This window comes from Melampsora larici-populina (assembly GCF_000204055.1).
Source record: "Melampsora larici-populina 98AG31 unplaced genomic scaffold MELLAscaffold_16, whole genome shotgun sequence".
Taxonomy (NCBI): Eukaryota; Fungi; Basidiomycota; class Pucciniomycetes; order Pucciniales; family Melampsoraceae; genus Melampsora; species Melampsora laricis-populina.
Window position 1 is genome coordinate 869,147 of NW_006768780.1, and position 19,620 is coordinate 888,766.

Consider the following 19,620-nt stretch of genomic DNA (forward strand, 5'->3'; position numbering starts at 1 on the left):
TGTGTAGTCCAAGTATTGGTATCCCCAGGTTTTTTCACTGTGTGATTGCAATGAGATGATTGGGATCAGGTGGTGTTCTTTCCTGAATAGTCTTGGTTCTGATTAGATCTATTCTTCATGGAGTCATCATGATCTTTTCATTAGGACCATGATGAACTGGAGGTGAATCTGATTCTGGAAGTTCATTCAGGTCAAACAGATAAGCCTTCTCAATGTGCAAGTTGTGAAGTCTTTGGGGAGGCAATTGATCCATTTCTGGTGGAAGTGATCTGTGGGAATTTTTATTTGGGTCTAAAGTTTATGTTTCAGTTTAGTGAAGTCCAAAAGAAAAATCATATAAGAAACTCACCTAATGCTGCAGGACTGGAGCCTGCGGTAGAATAAAATCCTGGATTATCTGGGCTGAAATTTGTTTGTGTTGTGATAGGTTGTCTTAAAGTTAGATATCTTCTCTTGTATCTGTGTTTTTGTTGGGGACTTACTTGATAGAAGATGGTATTTCTATAATTTCTGGTGACTCATCATCTAGAACATTAAAAGTCTTTGTCCTAGACTTTTTTGGCCATCCTTTATCAAAGAAGCCTTTCTCATTGAAACCTTTCCTTTTTTCTGAAGACTTCTTGGTTTTGGAGAATGTTGTACTTGGATAAGGTTGAGAATAACCTGAATCCTGCTGGTCTTTTAATGATTTACAAGAAGTTATGTCCCTTTGATTGTTTGACAATCCATCTGACAACATTGTATATTCATTGAGATTTGGTGTTCCAAAGAATTGAGTCTTCTTTGGAGCAACTCTTTTTGACTCAACATTTTTCCCTACTGTTGATTTCCCTGTATTATTTGTTTTTTCTGATTTATTCAATAAGAAAGCCCCATGTAGTTCACCATTAGAGTGTAGCTCTTTCAAATGATTAAAAGCTTTTCTTTTGAAAGTATTGTATTGATCAGCCATTGAATCCTGGCCTCTGGAGAAATCTTTGGCACTGTCAAAAACAATTTCAGCCAACTGAGACTTTCTGTCAGTTTCAATAACATAGCTTTGCTTCCGACTAGGGATGATTTTGGAAGTGACAGGATTCCTTTCTTGAACACCTTTTTTTGAATGCAGAGCCAGGCCCATTTGATTGTAGAAATCATTAAGCTTATCAGATGCAAGAAGATGCTCTTGATAGACTTGTCCAAGCTCAAAATTCAGCCATCTCCACCGCATTGCTTGATCTTTACCGTAATGATTTGACTTGAATTTGGCCAAAGACCAATGGTATCTCATTGATTGTGCTGTAGTCAGTTTTTCTTCAAGAGGTTTATTGGGGAAAAGACTCTTCAAAACATGGCTGAGCACATTTCCAGTCCTTCTGATGAAGAGGTAGAACATAACACTGTTGTTTATAACTCCTTTTTGTTCCTTGTAGTCACCTTTCTTCACAATGAACTTGATTGAGGTTGTGAATATTTCACACAGGATTGAAAGTACTTCTGGATCATCTTCATCAAGGTTTGATACTAAATCAATTGCTCTAGACATATGCTTCACTGCCAGGTTGTAGGTCAGTATGTTGTCTTGTTTGGCTTCCTGAAATGACCCCAAGTTTTCTACTCCTTCAAGCTTCTGTGAGACCTTGTAATCCTCAGCTAGAACTTCTTCTGTAATCATGCCAAGCTGATTTGATATCTTGCGGTCATTTTCACCAAGGATAAACCAAAGCTTGTGAACTTTTTCACTGAACTCAGTGGATTTGTGGCCATATGTTTTCAAGGGATCTTCAAAAAATGGAACTGGAGACCATGGATGTCCATTCCAAGGGGTTCTGTTGATTAGGTGCCTATGTATATCAATTGCACTACCTGTATGATCATTAAGAATTTTTGTTTCTTTCATTTTTTGTGACTGAATTTTAGCAAGATTGCAAATCAAATTCTGATGTTTTAAACCATCATCCACCAAGATTTCAAAGATTTCAAACATATGCATATAATCCCTGTAATAGGCACCATATTGTAATTGATCATTCATTTTGAATTGATATGAGATCAGATGTTTTTCAAGTGAGTGATTTGAGCCATACTCCAGGGTCATTGACTTCTGGAAATTCTCAAGTAATATGTGCCATCCAATTTTTGAGATAGCATAGTCAACAAATGGTGCAACTATTTTCCTTATTATGCGTGGATCTTTATTCTTTGACAATTGATTGAGTTTGTTTGACAATTCTGCTTCCAGAAGATCCAGCTTTAGCTGTTCTTTTGTTTTAGAGTGGCCTTTCATCAGGATCAGGATGAGTTGATGAACAAGTCTTTCTAAAGGAGACTTTATGTTCACGTTCACTTCGGTAATGCTACTTTCAATTTGTGAATTTTCAGTCATCCAAGAAGGGCAGTCTTTCAAGATGGGACCTATGTAATAGTTCAATCTTTTCCCAAACATCGTGCTATCTCTGTTTTGCTTGACTACTTCTTCAATTGTTCTTATGTCCCTCCAAGTTTCAAGGTTCTCATCCTGTAACATGATTTTCTCTATTGGGCCAATTCCCCGCCCAAATTCTTTCACTTGAGATCATGAGATGAAAATCCTATCAGTTATTATTCAGAAATTGATCTTCAAAAAACTTGAAAATAAGCTGACCATTTTCTATTGCAGGTGATGCCGTTTCCAGTTGACTCATTCCAGGATGGACTGGACCTCCGGGTAACAATTTGACTGAGACGACTGAGTGTATAAAAGACATGATAACCACAATAGTAAGCATTTTGGCTGAAAAGATATTTGTGTAGGGCAAGCCGGCAAAATTGATGATGAAAAGTAGATCAGACGTGAATGCAAAATCCTGGCTTCTTGGTTAAAGAATATTTAATGCAAAGATACAGGTCATCGTATATATATAGTTTTGATTCATATGCAACTGATCACGTACCACGAAGGAGGAAACATGTAGCCAACAGATACACCGGCCTGATCTCAAACTGCAACATGCAGCATTTGTTGAACCAGAAATCCTTGAGGGTGATCGCACCGCAGCGGTCAAGTTACATAGATGTTTGCCAATGATTGTTTCACAGCACAGACGATTGAATGTTTTCACATCAACTGCAGCGCTCTGCGTAACTAGTCTTTGCTGGACATCCTCTACTAAATAGAGGTCTTCCAACGCACCACCTAGTTTGAGCATGAGTTTAGATTGTTAAAACTGATATACCTTAAAACATGAAATAAGCTAGGATATGATTTGAGGATGTATCGAATTTATGATGCCAAGTCATGTTACACCAGCTGTTTGATTGTGATCCTTTTGGTCATTGAAAGCATCGAGATACAGGTAATGTTGTGAGCTATGCACTTTTGTAGACGCAGAAAAACAAACTATTCATCTCCTGCTCAGCATAAGGACCAACTGCAATCCGGCGTGGTCCAAGAAGGTCGACCCGGTCACCGCACCTTTCTTCAATCGAGGCTGGCACTTGATGATTACCGCGGTGTGATTCGTGAAAGCCTTCCAACTAAACTTATCAAAGTCCCATCTCACGACTACTCGTGAGGGAGGGACTTTGAGGAGCTTAGGCTATGTTGTATGTAAATTTTGTTGATCTGTCTCGAAATCCGATGATTATTTGCCGCAGCTCGAGTTGCATGTCGAGTTATTTCTCCTCTGTCTCGCTGTAGGCCCATCAATTGCTTGCAGATAGACTCTTGATCCATCAGCTCGAAAAAACTTCGTTAGTGCGGCATTCCTAAAGTTACACCGCCCACCCCGGTGTAAAGCACACCTGTCGTAAACTACGAAAAAAGGGCCCGATTCTTGAATTTTACACTGGTTTCGTGTCTTTTTGGTCCGTGTAAAAAGTCACTGTATAGAAATGTCTGCCGGCGTGATTTACATCGGAACTTTACACAGAAAGTTGATGTAGGAAATCCCAGCGTTAAAGTCAAGACTTGCCTCCAAAAGATCAATTAACACAGGCTGCATTTACACCGACAATTTCTGTCATGTGAGATTACCCTGCGTAAAATTGCATCCCAACACATACAAAGCGCAATTTCAGACCGCCGCAAAAAACTCTAACACCGACTTTCAAAAAACAGAACAAAGAGAGAAAGAAAAAAAGGAACAAAAGATATTAAATGATATTGTAAGAGATTAAATGACATTTAATAATAGGAAAACTTTTCACAGGAAGCCTGAACGAGTAGCGAAATTTTTTATCTGGTAACCTGAGTGAGTCGTGTTCTGGTGCAATCAAAGTCTTAGCTAGGTGATCAGCTCTTAACTTCCTTATTGAGACTTACTGACGACCATGACTTGATGATTTATAAGAGTTCGTAGCGCGATGGTTGATCAGATTTCCTTTTTCATGAAACAAGGTAAAATTCGTACAAAGTAAAGAAACCGAATGCCTTATCTGAGATAGAAGTCAAGGTTGAGGTTCGGTTGTCAAAACAGTTCAACTCACAGTAGTCGCGGTCTTGGTGTCAAAATTTAGTGTCTGAATTAATGGGATGTATCAAATTACATAAATGGATATGAAGGGCAATCTTGGATTAACAAAAGTTTAGCAGACAAATAATACAAAAAACACGTGAACAAGTAATGAAACAATCTCATTTGAACTTATAAAAAGGCATACAGACATCTACTGGCAAAGATCGAGGAATGCAAAGAAAACGTGCAGGGAAATGAGCACTAGAAATTACTGAAGTGATAAGAAAAGAATAACTCTAAGTAAATATTCTTCATCTCAAATTAGTCCTAACACTCAATCAATTAAATAGCGCTTGAACGCCAGCTGGAATGAATTGACGACGTTTCAATTTTTCATCAGTATGATCAGGGTGAGCATATCCCTCCTTGTCATTCGGAGCTGATTCAACATCACCTACGGAATATGAAGAACAGGCAAGATGGTGAACATCTGTGGGATGGAATCTCCGAATCAGAGTGTAGAAAATGCTTACCCTCGTTATGCTGAGATTGATGAGTATATCCACTCGATCCTTCAGGATGGGTCGAGCCTTGACGATTGGTAGTAGGACGGTCTTGGTTTTGTGTGTCGCCCGTCATTTGGTCCGGGTTTGGTGACTGGCCAGTTGTCTCAGAATCAAAGTTACCCTTGGTAGAGTTTGAAGGCATGGTAGAGTTTGAAGGCGCGGTAGAGTTTGAAGGCGTGGTAGAGTTTGAAGCCAGGGTAGAGTTTGAAGCCGCGGTAGAGTTAGGAGCCGCTTTGGAGTTGGAATCCGGTGATGTTGTCCCAGAGGTGGAAGAGTTGGAGGTCTGACCAGATGAAGAGTCGGAAGGTGAGTTCGAAGCGCTCGGTTGACCTCCCGAAGAACCTCCAAGGATGTTACCGATCAAGGACGATGGGCCGGAGTTTGATGGGCTGGGTGTTCCAGAGTTTTGATTTGATGCGGTATTACCATCAGGTGATTTGTTGTTGTTCATAGTCTCCGACTGAGAAGGATGAGATGAAGCGTCAGTGCTATTCGAGTTTTGGCGATTTTGAGAGTTAGGCGAGGTTTCAGAAGGCATTTGATCGGATCCGGAACTTGGGGTGGACTGAGCTGCGTTCCCGTTGTTTCCTCCATGTGATTGACGAGAGGAACTGTACCCATCTTGTCCAGAACTACCACCCCTTGAATATCCGCCAGTATTTTGATATCCATCCATAGCTTGACTGTGATCATCAGATCGACGGAAAATGCCCTTGACACCATCAGGGATAAATTGCTCGGCGAATCCAGGAATGAATTGGCTTCCCCCGTTGTTCTCATGATCGCCACCTTGTTGATGATGACCGTTGTACCCTTGATGTTGGTTGTTGCCGTTGGAGTTTCCATCAGTGTAAGACTGGCGTTGGTTTTGATCATTCATGTTTCCACCTTGATTCCCATTAAAAGACGGCGATTGTTGTCGTCCTGAAGATGCGCCATTGGACGGAGAACCTTGGGCTTGACCTGAGTTTGATTGTCGCAAGTTTGAGCCGCTTGTACCACTGTAGGGTTGGGAAGACTGTTGACCGTTTTGAGTACCTTGTGCGCCTTGTGCGCCTTGAGCATTTTGATTGCCTTGACCGTTTTGACCTTGAGCATTTTGATTACCTTGACCATTTTGAATATTCTGGCCATTTCGAGGAGCTTGACCGTTCTGAGCATTCTGACCATTTTGAGAACCTTGACCATTCTGACCATCTCGAGCAATTTGGCCATTCTGACCATTTTGACCAGCAGAACTACCATAGGAAAATCCTCCTCCGTACTGATGACCATCCATGTCATGACCTTCAACGTACTCACCGTCAGATCGACGAAGAATATGCTTCACGCCATCGGGTATAAACTGTTGCGCAAAAGGCGGAATAAAGCCGGCTCCGTTTGAGTCAGACTGCGAGTTGGGGTTGTTGTACTGAGATTGATCTTGGTACTGATTATATTGGTCACGTCTAATGATATGCTTGACTCCTTCAGGAATGAATTGCGCGGCAAAGGGTGGGATGAATCCGGCTCCGCCTTGTTGTTGAGAACTGTATGAGTCAGACTGCGAGTTGGGGTTGTTGTATTGTGATTGATCTTGGTACTGATTATATTGGTCACGTCTGATGATATGCTTAACTCCTTCAGGAATGAATTGCGCGGCAAAGGGTGGGATGAATCCGGCTCCGCCTTGTTGTTGAGAACTGTATGAGTCAGACTGCGAGTTGGGGTTGTTGTATTGTGATTGATCTTGGTACTGATTATATTGGTCACGTCTGATGATATGCTTAACTCCTTCAGGAATGAATTGCTCGGCAAAGGGTGGGATGAAGCCGGCTCCTCCTTGTTGTTGAGAATTGTATGAGTCAGACTGCGAGTTGGGGTTGTTGTACTGAGATTGATCTTGGTACTGATTATATTGGTCACGTCTAATGATATGCTTGACTCCTTCAGGAATGAATTGCGCGGCAAAGGGTGGGATGAAGCCAGCTCCGCCTTGTTGTTGAGAATTGTATGAGTCAGACTGCGAGTTGGGGTTGTTGTACTGAGATTGATCTTGGTACTGATTATATTGGTCACGTCTAATGATATGCTTGACTCCTTCAGGAATGAATTGCGCGGCAAAGGGTGGGATGAATCCGGCTCCGCCTTGTTGTTGAGAATTGTATGAGTCAGATTGCGAGTTGGGGTTGTTGTACTGAGATTGATCTTGGTACTGATTATATTGGTCACGTCTGATGATATGCTTGACTCCTTCAGGAATGAATTGCTCGGCAAATGGTGGGATGAAGCCAGCTCCGCCTTGTTGTTGGGAATTGTATGAGTCAGACTGCGAGTTGGGGTTGTTATACTGAGATTGATCTTGGTACTGATTGCCTTCATCATATGAACGTCTGAGAATATGTTTGACTCCTTCAGGGATGAATTGCTCCGCAAAGGGGGGGATAAACCCGGCTCCGTTTTGTTGTTGCTGTTGGCCGCCTTGGTACTGGCCAGTTTGATGGTTAGAGTTAGATCCATAGTTGGAACGATAGTTGTTGTCAGATTGCTGATAGTTGTTCTGATTGTTGTATTGCTGATCATCCGAACGGCGGCCAAAAGGCGAACTACCTGCACCGGAGTGTGAACCACCAGAAAGTCCGGGAAGGCCACCCAATAGGCTAGGAATGCCGCCAGAGAGGCCAGGGATGCCGCCAGAGAGGCCAGGGATACCGCCAGAAAGGCCGGGAATACTATCCAGCCCGGGGATTCCACTGCGAGCATTCATCTGGTGGTAGCCCATGCCCGCCATGGATTGCCAGTGGAAATCATCAAGCGCACAAGCAACCTAGAAGATAGTATAAATATATAAGTCATACGCCAGAAGAAGATTATTATAAGCACAAGTGTATCTCACATCAACAACTTGGTCGCCCTCATCAGCAACCAAAAATTCCATGACAATCTTTTTGTCCATAAAGCTAGACATATCAATAGCGCGCTGGTTGAGACCGCTAGACTTCAACGTCTGAGTCGAGTTTCCTTGGGTTGAGTTTCCTATCGTATGATCGGAATTGATAGTTTCATTGATCATAAGCTGTGCTTGTGTCATGTTGCCAGGAGTACCGATATAGACTAAGAACGAGTCGGCGTAAGGCGAGTGGTCCAAACCGATTCTGTCATTGTACATGAAAAGAAGAGTGGTCAGCTCTATCTGCCAAACAGGATGGATGAAGCATTGAACATACATTTGATCAGTCCATGCGAGAATTACAGGCGTCCCGTTCAACTTCTTGGAATCAAGGTTGAAGGAGATCGAAAATCCTCCTCGGTCAAATAGCATGGTTCCAGGCTTACTGTCGTAGGTCTCTTTGCTGATCCCGTCGTTGGAGGTAACGAAGCCAGAAGATGGCGAGTCAAAGAAAGTCTTGGTGCGACTGTCACCAGACTTGATTTGCACATAATTAGGGCCTTCGATAGGAAACCTGATGATATACGCGGTTGACAAGAGATAATTGTCAGTTAATGTGAAAAAGGTAAAGCCGAAAACCGAATGATCATACCCAAAATTGTGCGAGTCGAGCACTTTTGTTTGAACGGGACTCCCAATCACACTAACATCATCAATCAGGGACTTGAAGACTGCTTGTTGATCCGATCGGACAGCAGATCCAATGAAAGCGTTTGCACCAAATCGACGTCTGTCGTTGGCTGCATAAGTGGCCGAGTCTCCGATCATGTCAGGAGCAGGGCGGGTGGAATTCGCTGTTTTCGTAGTATTCGAGTGGCTCGAGTCTGATGAATTGGCGGCGCTGTATCCACTATCGGGTGCCTTACAGATCGCAGAGGATAGCAACGCTACCACTGCCAACGGCACAATCGGAGAATTCAACATCTTGGAGGTTTGACCACGGAAGAAGTAATACCGGTTGTTTTCTCGACAAAAACGAGCTCGCAATGAAAGCGGTAAAATAAGGTAGAACAACGCGTAGACAAGTTGGTTTGTGTGGATAGATAGCTATCTGGAAGATCTGAAAGAGGTGATGAAGACGGTGAAGACAAAGGAACTGTGGTCGCTGAAGTCTGAGGATGATGACAGAGAGAGAGAGGAAAGAGCTCTTCTTATATGCAATAAACCCAACAGCTCAAAGAGGTTTGTACCCAATATCGTGAATGATGCGAAAATCACCACTGTCTTGCTGACAACAAACCAAGACACGATCAAGTTTGAAGGGCATCTGGACCTGGGATAGAGAAAAAGGTCAATGTGCATCACCCGTCGCGGTTCCCAGGTAGTGATCGGTTGATATCTCCTGCAAATCAAAGCAAGTCCTGAGTCCCTCAAAGTTTCAAATTTCGCTGATTTTGCTTATCCGAAGCTGGGCTGTGGAAAACAAGTGAGTTATTTAGCGCACCGTGGCAGTCATGTCGGACTCAAAAATAAATTCAATACGTACAGCCCTTTGCAGAATTGATGACTTTGGAGAAAAAAAAACCTCGAGTTTTCAAAAAAGAAACCTTGAGTTTTGTCAAAAAGTGACCGAGTTTTTTCAAAAACTGGGCAAGAACTTGGTTCAATTGATCGATATAACACTCACGAACAAGAGCTCGCTCAGTTTTTGAAAAACTCGATGAGTTTTTGAAAAACTCGATGAGTTTTTGAAAAAAACTCGCAGGTTTTTTTTGAAAACTCAAGTGTTTTTTCTTTTTCCAAAGTCATCAATTCTGCAAAGGGCTGTATCATATCCTACCATGCTCCTTCATAGGCTATCTCTTGGGTTATCGCAGGCTAAGCTTTGTGGTACGCGACGCGAATAATCGTGGTTTGCGGAAATTTACAATTTTTGTACACTCAGGCTGGTCCAATCTCGTCCAGTCAGATTTGACAGGGAAATATTATCACGAGAACATCCATTTGCATTACGTTCGGACACGGTGCAAGAACCAGGAGTGTAATATCAGCACTGAGCTTTGAGATGCCCAAGCCTTTGGATGGTTTTTTGGGCTTGTTGGCGCGTCGATTTACCATTCGAACCTGAAGGAAAACAGCACATCCCGCGAGAGGCAAGACCCGTCTGAGTAGACATCGCCATTGAAGACACAGGTAGATCTCACCTGATGAGGGTACGACAGCGTCTGTGGGCACTGAGGTCTGAAAGACACACGGACATCCAGACGAAAGGTGTGACAAACAATTGAAAGTCAAAGTGACTAGATGTGAAGCTTACTCGTGACCGAGTTGCCTTTGTCGACTATTCTCTGGAATTGTTTTTTCGACATGTGCTATTCAATATATTATCACAAGTAGAAGATACAATTCTCCTCATGGCAATGCTCTGGAAAAACACGAGCAACACTGTTCCAAGTAATCTCTGGTGAGCAAGCAGAGCATCAGAACCAATTCTGTGATAACATCAACCATACATCAATGACAATTCTATAAAGCCACTAAAAATTGACTGACTGATTACAGAAGTTCTTGAAAAAATTTCGTTCAGACAATTGTTTAGGAATAATCAACAATGCCTTTTAATTTTACTGTCTCTATTTTTTCAGTAAAAAGCACGATGATGCGGCAGCTGGGCACCCAATTCCCAGTATATGTTAAGCTAAACTTTTTTGTGAACAGTCTAGATGTGATGAGACCCTGACCACGCTGACAAATAAATGACTTGGCAAGATCGAAACAGCAGCATTAACCTCAAAATATACTTCCTCCAGGTCTGATTTGTACTCTTATGAGACAGTCTACGGAAATCTTGATTGTCGTAGGTCATTACAAATTCTTCTGCTATTTACAACTTTTAAATAAATCAAGTGAAATGAGACATAGACAACTAAGTGGATAAAGCTGCAGATCAGAGCACAATTTTACTTCATAGGGATCGATAAGATCCTTGCTAAGAACCAAGAAAATATGAGCTCTCAGTATGTTTTTTTCAATGTTGACACATTGACACTCTATGACTGACACCGGCTTAGGTGCGGAGCAAAAAATGCATACACTAATTCCATTTTGAGCTTTCTGGATCATGCTTTGCCATAAAGATCTTGTTATTTTTGAGCAAACTTCTTCGGTTCAAGAGTTCTGCTGGTATTTAATTCATAAGCTAAGATCTCTAGGCGATTGCACGGAACTAATAACAACGGCAAAGGTCACAAGGGTATCTACTGGTATCTCGCCTTGTCGATTTTCTAGCCAGTTGTGTCGCAGATGGCGTCAATGATGTGAGACGATCATCTAGCGCATCAATTGTCATCAAACTTCTATCCAATGCTACAGGCAGGCGCAGGAGTTATTTTGAGTATTGCGTAGTTGATGGTCAGAGCGAGAGATGAAGTGGACATACCTACTTATCGGAAACTGAACTAGATGATTTCGGTTTGATGGGTTCAAGCAAACCCGAGATCAAGTCATCTTTCTACTTTCGTTCCTCAACCTGTTCCAACGGGTCACATAAGATTGTTCCCCGATCATTAGCGTCATCGAGATCCAAAGAAGTACAGATTTGACGTTCTCACCATGATAATATGATACCTATCAAAGTAATTATGAGGTCAGGATAAGATATCTCGTGTCGCTGTGGTTGGAAAGATTGCTTACCCAAAGTTTGTCTTTACCGGTGGATCGGTATAGGTAGGCGAGGCAACCGTGGATGGAGTCAAGAGAAAAGCTGCTTCCTGAAACGGACCAACCATGGAACCACTGCACAAAAAAATTCACCTGGTCGATCAGGCTCTACACATAACATGGTCCGTATAGCTGAAGCCAAGCTACTTACCGAGTCATCCAGCCCAAAGAGCCACCATTTCGAGCTTTATCTTCGCTCAGCTCTGCGGCCACTTTGTCGAACCCAACGCCAGCCTTCAGGCGCGCGATCGCTTCTAGGGCTGTAGATTGTTTTGAGCACAAAATATGGCGGACCTACCGAGTTCATTTTTAATCGATACATACCAAAAACGGCTTTCAGCATTGATCAAAGTTTTTCGCACTCACTTTGAGACTATTGGCTGGCTTCAACTTGGTACCCTCTGTGGCAGGAAATGATCAGCATTCGATATATTTTATGCTTCCCTAGCCGATCTTGGGTTAGGGCTGACCTGATCCAGCATCCTTCTTCTTTGATCCTCCAGTCTGCTTTGACGAAGGGGCCATGTTGTAAAATATGTTCAAGTGATGATAAGAGTCGTCGACACTGATCAGTTGTGCGGACCAATCCGGTGCAAGAGAGTGAAGACCCGGTCCGGATAGAGTCCGATCGGGCCGAGTGGTAGCCGGGACCTACTCAAGCCGAAGCGCTCTCTTTTGACTTCAGTCTTCAGCTCGCCGCCCTGAGCCGTCTCCTGAATCAACCTCTCATGCGGTCAAAGTAGGCCATATTCTGATGTTTCTGTGGATGTAACATACCCACTGCAACCCTTGATGCACGAAACTTTACAGAAAGACAACACGAAGACTCACGAGGCCCAGATGGCCTTGAGATTTATGGATACATAGTTCGAAGGTGGATTGGTCCTGAGCTCGGAATTTCTTGATTAGTCTCTGGCTCGATGCTTTGCCTGTATGTTTGAGGAATCGTGGGAGCTGGGAGCTTTTGAATGGTGATATGTAAGAGATGTAGTATCGGCTGAACTTAAGTCGCGTTATGAAGGCCTTTTCCTCTGGTGTTAGAGACTATCATTTCGATGCGATGTCTCTGACTCTTATTCTGAATCGTTTACGAGCTATGCAAGCAATACGATCACGAGTGTATCATAGCCCTTCTGAACTCTTCCTGAAGGTGATGAGGTTATCCAAGAGCCCCAGGCTCAGTCAGATTTGTGTCTTGTCTTTAACCCAAGAGCGCACACCTCACCCTGTTCTCACAAGGATCATCATCTTCGATCGTTTTTACTCTCATTATTCTCATTGTTTATCCAACCTCTCGTTCGTTAAGGTCTTTGGAAAACTGGATTCAACCACCCTATTTTATTGAAGCTTCCTCAAAGGTTTCGCCGCTGTCGTTCTTTTTCGGCTTAGGGAGGTGCGACTCAATATTTATAACATCTTTCTCGCTCAAAATTCTTTGATCCTAGGGGCAGATCGCGTTTTCAAATTCGTAAGCTGTGCGGCTCATCAGATCTTGAGGGTGTCTGCTCATCACACCTGTTTATCATTCCATATTAACCATCATTAGGTATCACTGTCCAGCGTATATACGATTCAACAAGTGGCAAGCGAGATCAATAAAAGACGACAGCATGCATATGTCACGCGCCTTTACTCTTCCGCTCAGCTTTCTCGTTGGCTATGCCATTGACTCTACCAAGGCAATGGAACTATTCCATGACGGGCAAGAGGTCGTGGGACTTTCGCACACTCAGGTGGCCTCCAAAACTTCGGCACTAGACCTTCATGGAATAGACCAATTTAATTGTCTCCATCGTAGAGGCCTAGCTGCAGGACGCTTGAGGTTAAGACGACGATGTCAAAACCCGTTGTCCGAAGACTTCCATCATGCACCTCAAGTTCATCATGCAGATCATCCACCCGATGATGTAATCAACACTGGAAGAGAAAAGGCTGCCCCACCACCCGACAAATTTGTCGAAACGGATCCTGGATTCGAAGTTCGATCTTTCACAGTTTTCTAATTGTCTTGGAACAAATGACTTATCTTTCTTCGTGTGACATTTTTAGATGGGTATAACACGATTTTCTCGAACAATCAAGGACGCTTTTGCAAAAATGAAGAACTATTTCAATCGAAATGAAGTACATGCTGCCAATGGTATGTCTGTTGTCTGTTTTTTAGGAAGTTTTCATTAACAACATCCTTCCTTTAGACGAATCTATACCTTCGATCGCTGAGAAGGGCGAACATAAGCCTGGTAAGGCCCTTTTGATATACGCGCAGATACCTTGCTTCTACATTCACTCTCGCTAACCATCACAACTTTGGTTTTTTTGCGCCAATAGAGCTACCACCCAAGGTCTGTAACAGTCACTGCAGCTTCTTCCAACCTCCTGAAGCTCGAAAGGTTTACTAGTAGTTCTTCAACGTTTTTGACGCGGATTTCTCTATTCCACATCACAGAAGGTTACGGAGAAGATCTACGGAGGTTTAGCTCGCTTTTTCAAGTTTCTAACCAAGGACCGAGCGCCAGACGGAGTCTTACTGGCTAGTGGTAAAAAAGGTGAATTTCAAGTGCCGACTCTCACAGCGCAGTTCTCACTGGCAATCTCTGACGGCTCTGTATTTTTGTCACGTCTATCGGTCAGGCGAAATTCCTTTTTGGGCGCTCTCAAAATACACGGAGCCTTGGAAGGAGATGGAGAAGTCTATAGACGAGATGCAAGACGGGCTCGGACGCTGTGAGTTTTTGTCGCCCTAGCTTGAAGCTACAATTCCAACTTGGAAGTAACTCCATAAATTCCATCGTTTCTTCTCTAGTGTCTCTGGAAGTGCTAGGCACGCAAATGCGCGCTTCGCAAGATAGTGAGCTTTCAGAGCTCGGTGTCAAACTCTTGAGCGACCCCCTCGTGGCCGCGGATGAGATCATAAGATGGGCCACGAACGTACTCTCACACTCGCCCAAACCCAACGAAGCGATGACAACGCTGATGCGTGAAAAGCTGATAGTCAGTGTGAAGGCACTTTACGTTTACGCACACGGGCCCTCAGGGTCCTTGGCTACTGAAAGGGCTCGTACCGTTCTTGCGATTGAAAACAAAGCATATAACAATGATCCAAGTCGCACGGGACCAGGAATAGCTAAATATCTCCAGGCAGCTTCTAAATCCACGGATTCTAAGCCGAAAATGATTCCCGTGGATCCCAAGCTCCAGGCGAAACTCATCTATGGTCAGTTGATTTTGAAAGCCTATTCACTCTCATGCCTGCAAATTTAGCATTCTGACGTCATCGATATTCCGCAACAGCGAACCGAGAGGACCTTTATCAAACACTCAAATCCCGGGTCGCGCAAGGAGTCGAGATGCCAAACGAGATTAATATTGGTACCATCATCGACTTGTCCGCGGCATCCATCAACGAAGCAAAGTATGAGTTTACTGCAACGCACCCTATCCCGGAAGAGCAGTTAGCAAAGATCCACGAGAATGCGAATTGGGGACTTCAAACCCTTTTTTACCTTTTCCTACAAGATAACGATCATGCCACCAGAACCATAGAGCTCCTTTACCAAGACTGGATGAGGTCTGGGGCGCACATCACGGGTGGATTCGGCGAAGATTTGGTGGCTGCACATAATCTGGTCAAGAATGCAAAGTCTGCAGACTGGTTGGCCAACGTTCAAAGGATTTCACTGCCAGACCGTCTTGCCAAACGTGAGTTGCAGAAGAATCTCCCTCTTGTCCATTTCTTTGTCCGCCCACTTCTCACACGAGATACAAGTATGACCTGGTACAAGATGAAGACTTCTTGAGAATGATCATCAAATCGCATGCAGGTTGCTAACATGTTTTGTCTTTTCGATTTGCTCAATCGACGGTTAGTCGAACCCAAGGACTGGTTAAACAGATTTGACAAGAGTGAATCCCCTCAGGTCAAGCAGGAATTTACCAAGATGAGCGAGGTATCAACACATACAAACTCGCCATTTGAGCTATTCAAAGGCATCATTCTTTGGGCAGGCAAAAAGATCGATCCACTTGAACAGACTACGAGGCACAAACAAGATGATATTCTTCTTGCTATTGAGACGCTCGTGACTCACGCTTGGAATGAAGACGAGAAAACAGCCCAGCTTGCGAAACTACAATTGACAACAGCCATGTCTCACTCCTCAGAAGAACACGATGCAGTTACTACCGCACTCACTAAGCAAGCTTATGAGATCGTCACACAGGCAAAAACACGTCCCAGCTGGGTTGGCTTCGAAGAAGCATTGAAGGAAAAGACGGAACCAGTCTTAGCTTATCCGGTACCACCCCATCCTCAACCTGAATCACCATCGTCATCTTCTTCATCTTCACGTGCTGAATAAGACAGGTTGGGATAAAGACTTGATGATGTCAAACTTCGCTTCGAGTCCATTTCTATATCTATTTTTTGTATCTATTTTTTGGTTCATCTCTGGTGACCTTTGCATGCTATCTCATACATTTGCTCTTGTTGGATGCTGCCAAGTACACATTCATTTGCCAAAATTTTACAAATCTGTCTACAAGGTCACTTATATCATGAGGATCGAGTGTCTTGTACATGAGTACATAATTCTTCAGCTCGGGAGTCGGGACCTGGGGAGTTAGCGGCCCAGGCAGCCCTTGATTGTCGAAAGCTTGACATCAGCTACATTTCATAAAGTTTGTCGGAAAGCCTGTGTCAATATTATGGGAGCCAACAGTGTAAATCGTTTGCGACAATCAGCATGGGAGATGCGATTTTATTGTATGGGCTAACCGAGGCTAACCGTCGCACTTTGTGACGAGGTTCATGTGATGCATTGTGACTTCTACAATGCGGGTTTACATTGACACAAACAGGGCTCTGAAGGTTGCAAGCTGATATTACATAAAGTAGATAGACAGATATCAAATACATCTTGCATGGTGTACAGCGGATTGGACTGGGAAACGATTCCACGCCATTTTGCTCGGCGTTTCTGAGATCAAAGACATTATGCATACAAAGGTAATCCGAGTCTCAGTTCATCAACGCATACGGTGTTTAAATGATCAATAAACCTGTGGGGATGCGGAGGAGAACGATATGTTAGTTGACCTGAGCAATACAAAAGTCAAGGATATCTGAGGAAACAGTGGAGGAAGTTGTGAAGGTTCAGTAGGATCAATTGGAAATATATAAACGATGTGTGTCATCTATAAGGTGATATGTATATCTAGCCTCTATGGATGTTAACGATTCTTCATCATGAAGTATTTACGATGAAGAAGGATAGGACAGGATGGAAGTTTACCTGAAGGCCATAGTGTGATTGTCATGTTCAGCCGATTGTTGCCGTGCTGCCGAGACCATTGATGGGTTGGACGGCTGAACCAGAGTCGTATTTCAAGTTCGAATGAAACCTGTCTCATCAAGTTAGCCCTAGAATTCATTGAATCTGTGTTTTGTGACATTCTCTGGTCGTTAGGGTTAGAATTCATGATCTAGACTCTAGAGGGTGACGAGCGATGTCGTCATTCTGGACGTCGTCAGTTTGAGTGGTTGACTTGGTGTCATTATGTCTGACTCTCGTGAAACATCGAAGAGTTGGACGGTAATATTAATTCCGATGTCACTGTAAACTCATCAAATTATCAAAGATAGCTTCCGAGATCAGCTTGATCGATTTCCGCTTTCATGACCTCGATAAGACAAACCCGTTACCCAACTATGTTGGATGTGTTAGAAGGACTCCACTAAACTCTTGCAGAGCTTTTCAGGTGTACCGCCTTGTCGATGGCACAGTCAACTCACTCAGACTCATGATGAACCGATGACGGTCTATAAGAACTCGTGGAAGATGTTCATAATTTCCTCCCTACATTCCAACCAAGTTCTTTATCTTGACTTCATCGCTATCTTCAGATTTCAACCGATATCTGTATATATATATATATATCACAGGACATTTTTCATTCCATTTCTTGTAAAGCAAAAGCTTAAGATCGTTTTTATATCATTCTATCTGCTTAACTCAAGATAGCCTTCAATTGCCTACTATTTTATTTTATCTAGTCAATTCAAGTATAACCTTCAAGTTTGCTACAATTATGCGTTCCGTATTTTCTGCCTTTGTGATCGCATCAGTGTGCTTGTATAACTTGCAAGATGTTGCAGCCCAAGTAAACAACACACAATATACCGCACAACCTCAGACCAATGCTACTGCACAAACTCAAAACAATGGTTATACTTCGACTGGACAACAAAACAATGTAAATAATCCGACCAACTCATATCAGAACACTGGACAAAGTCAAAGCAGCGTATATCAAAACAAGGGACAAAATCTGGGTACAGGAAGTCAATATCAGACAACTGGCACGACAAACGGTGCCTACTCGGCTGGAGGCCAACCTACAATGGTTTCCTTGCAATGCACTCAAGGTTACATGCCTATCACAGAAGACGAATTGATGGCCATGAGCAACGATGCACAAAATGGAGCCGACGCCTCTGGAACTGTAACGTCCTCAGGCATTGGCGGCGGATCAACTGCTGGATATGGAAGCGGATCCTCTTACGGAAATGGGGCCAATGGCGTTAGCCCACAACTCAGTTCTAGATCACTTCCTAATCAAAGCACCGGAGGCGGATCATATCAAAGCGGAAATCTTCAAACCGCTCAAACCAACCAAAACACACAGTACGCGAATAACGGAGACTCTCAGTACGGCAATAACGGAAACTCTCAGTACGGCAATAACGGAAACTCTCAGTACGGCAATAACGGAAACTCTCAGTACGGCAATAACGGAAACTCTCAGTACGGCAATAACGGAAACTCTCAGTACAACAATAACGGAAACTCTCAGTACAACAATAACGGAAACTCTCAGTACGGCAATAACGGAAACTCTCAGTACGGCAATAACGGAGACTCTCAGTACGGCAATAACGGAAACTCTCAGTACGGCAATAACGGATACTCTCAGTACGGCAATGATGGAAACACTCAATACGGCAATAACGGAAACACTCAAAGCACCATGGCCCCAGCTCGTAAGTTATACCATCCCTCGACTGTTTGAGTTCGAAGTCTTTCCCGGACCGACAAGCTGATCGTTACGCAAAATCTTCTGGTCTTACAGAGGCCATTTGCGCCGGCAACGATGACGGGTCAAGTGGTTTATGTGACACCTCTACGTGCACTGGTGCGGCCAGTGAGTGAACCGGATTTACCTACATTTTATGCTGAAATTCTCTACATTTGTGATATCTCTATTATGGCAAGCTAATCCTTTTCGGATTATCTAGCATGCAAAATGTGTCAGCAACTCATAATCACCGATGCGAACAGCCCCCCACAAACAGACCCAAACATTGTTCAACAAGTTAACTGCCTTGGCAACTATTTCAAAGCCGGTCCAAATGACCAGGACCAAAGCAGCAGTGTGTCTCCCACTGCTTAGTGATTTCTGTCATCAGTGTTATCACTCAAAAACTAATCGTTTGTGAAATTATTTCTAAAAGTGTGCACAGACGCCAATCAAAATATGTTCACTTGTAAAGGAGGCTGCGTGGGGGAAATGAGTGAGTCGGGTTTTCTAGAGTCTTGTAATAAAGGGTTCATATTGTTGGTTGTATTGACTTTTTCGTCATTCATTTGTTTTCATCAGCCTGTGCAAGCTGTATTTCACAGCAAGATCCCGCGTTACAAGATGGTAATAGTGGACAACCAACTGGTACCCAGACTCAGAGTACTCAAACCGCAACTGCTCAGAATGGCGCTCAGAATGGCGCTCAGAACGGAGCTCAGAACGGAGCTCAGAACGGAGCTCAGAACGGAGCTTCTCTAGCTGACAACGTAATAAATCCTCAAACTGGCCTTCCAAATATCAACTAGATGCTACGTCTGGCTTCAACTCTCGAGTGTAGGAAGCTTAAAGCTTGGGAACAGCTGTGTTTAGGAATCGGGCGTCTTGATGACCAGTCATTGAGGCTAACTACCTCACATGGCTTACTGATGCTTTAATCACGATTCGGAAATGTCGTTGTGTCTCTGATTGCTTT

At 43.3% G+C, this 19,620-nt stretch overlaps 6 protein-coding genes across 6 annotated transcripts; 3 read left to right on the plus strand and 3 right to left on the minus strand.

Annotated features, from left to right (window-relative positions):
• Positions 1-115: 115 nt before the first annotated feature.
• Positions 116-2,747, minus strand: MELLADRAFT_106101 (uncharacterized protein; the record flags this gene model as incomplete). Its single annotated transcript, XM_007409578.1, has 4 exons — positions 116-291; positions 350-402; positions 483-2,547; positions 2,624-2,747. The coding sequence occupies 4 exons, from the start codon at positions 2,745-2,747 to the stop codon at positions 116-118; spliced, it is 2,418 nt and encodes an 805-aa protein (XP_007409640.1).
• Positions 2,748-4,753: 2,006 nt separating this feature from the next.
• Positions 4,754-8,834, minus strand: MELLADRAFT_85992 (uncharacterized protein; the record flags this gene model as incomplete). Its single annotated transcript, XM_007409577.1, has 5 exons — positions 4,754-4,869; positions 4,949-7,787; positions 7,857-8,115; positions 8,188-8,424; positions 8,503-8,834. 5 exons carry the CDS (start codon positions 8,832-8,834, stop codon positions 4,754-4,756), a joined length of 3,783 nt encoding a protein of 1,260 aa, XP_007409639.1.
• Positions 8,835-11,539: 2,705 nt separating this feature from the next.
• On the minus strand, positions 11,540-12,095 carry MELLADRAFT_85993 (uncharacterized protein; the record flags this gene model as incomplete). The annotated part of the gene is made up of 4 exons (XM_007409576.1): positions 11,540-11,645; positions 11,722-11,864; positions 11,937-11,971; positions 12,041-12,095. The coding sequence occupies 4 exons, from the start codon at positions 12,093-12,095 to the stop codon at positions 11,540-11,542; spliced, it is 339 nt and encodes a 112-aa protein (XP_007409638.1).
• Positions 12,096-12,275: 180 nt separating this feature from the next.
• On the plus strand, positions 12,276-13,029 carry MELLADRAFT_71777 (uncharacterized protein; the record flags this gene model as incomplete). Its single annotated transcript, XM_007409460.1, has 1 exon — positions 12,276-13,029. The coding sequence occupies one exon, from the start codon at positions 12,586-12,588 to the stop codon at positions 12,913-12,915; it is 330 nt and encodes a 109-aa protein (XP_007409522.1).
• Positions 13,030-15,607: 2,578 nt separating this feature from the next.
• On the plus strand, positions 15,608-16,054 carry MELLADRAFT_71778 (uncharacterized protein; the record flags this gene model as incomplete). Its single annotated transcript, XM_007409461.1, has 1 exon — positions 15,608-16,054. The coding sequence occupies one exon, from the start codon at positions 15,716-15,718 to the stop codon at positions 15,926-15,928; it is 213 nt and encodes a 70-aa protein (XP_007409523.1).
• A 1,603-nt stretch (positions 16,055-17,657) lies between these two features.
• MELLADRAFT_85995 (uncharacterized protein) lies at positions 17,658-19,453 on the plus strand (the record flags this gene model as incomplete). Its single annotated transcript, XM_007409462.1, has 5 exons — positions 17,658-18,609; positions 18,666-18,770; positions 18,865-18,999; positions 19,081-19,140; positions 19,227-19,453. 5 exons carry the CDS (start codon positions 17,658-17,660, stop codon positions 19,451-19,453), a joined length of 1,479 nt encoding a protein of 492 aa, XP_007409524.1.
• Positions 19,454-19,620: the final 167 nt, after the last annotated feature.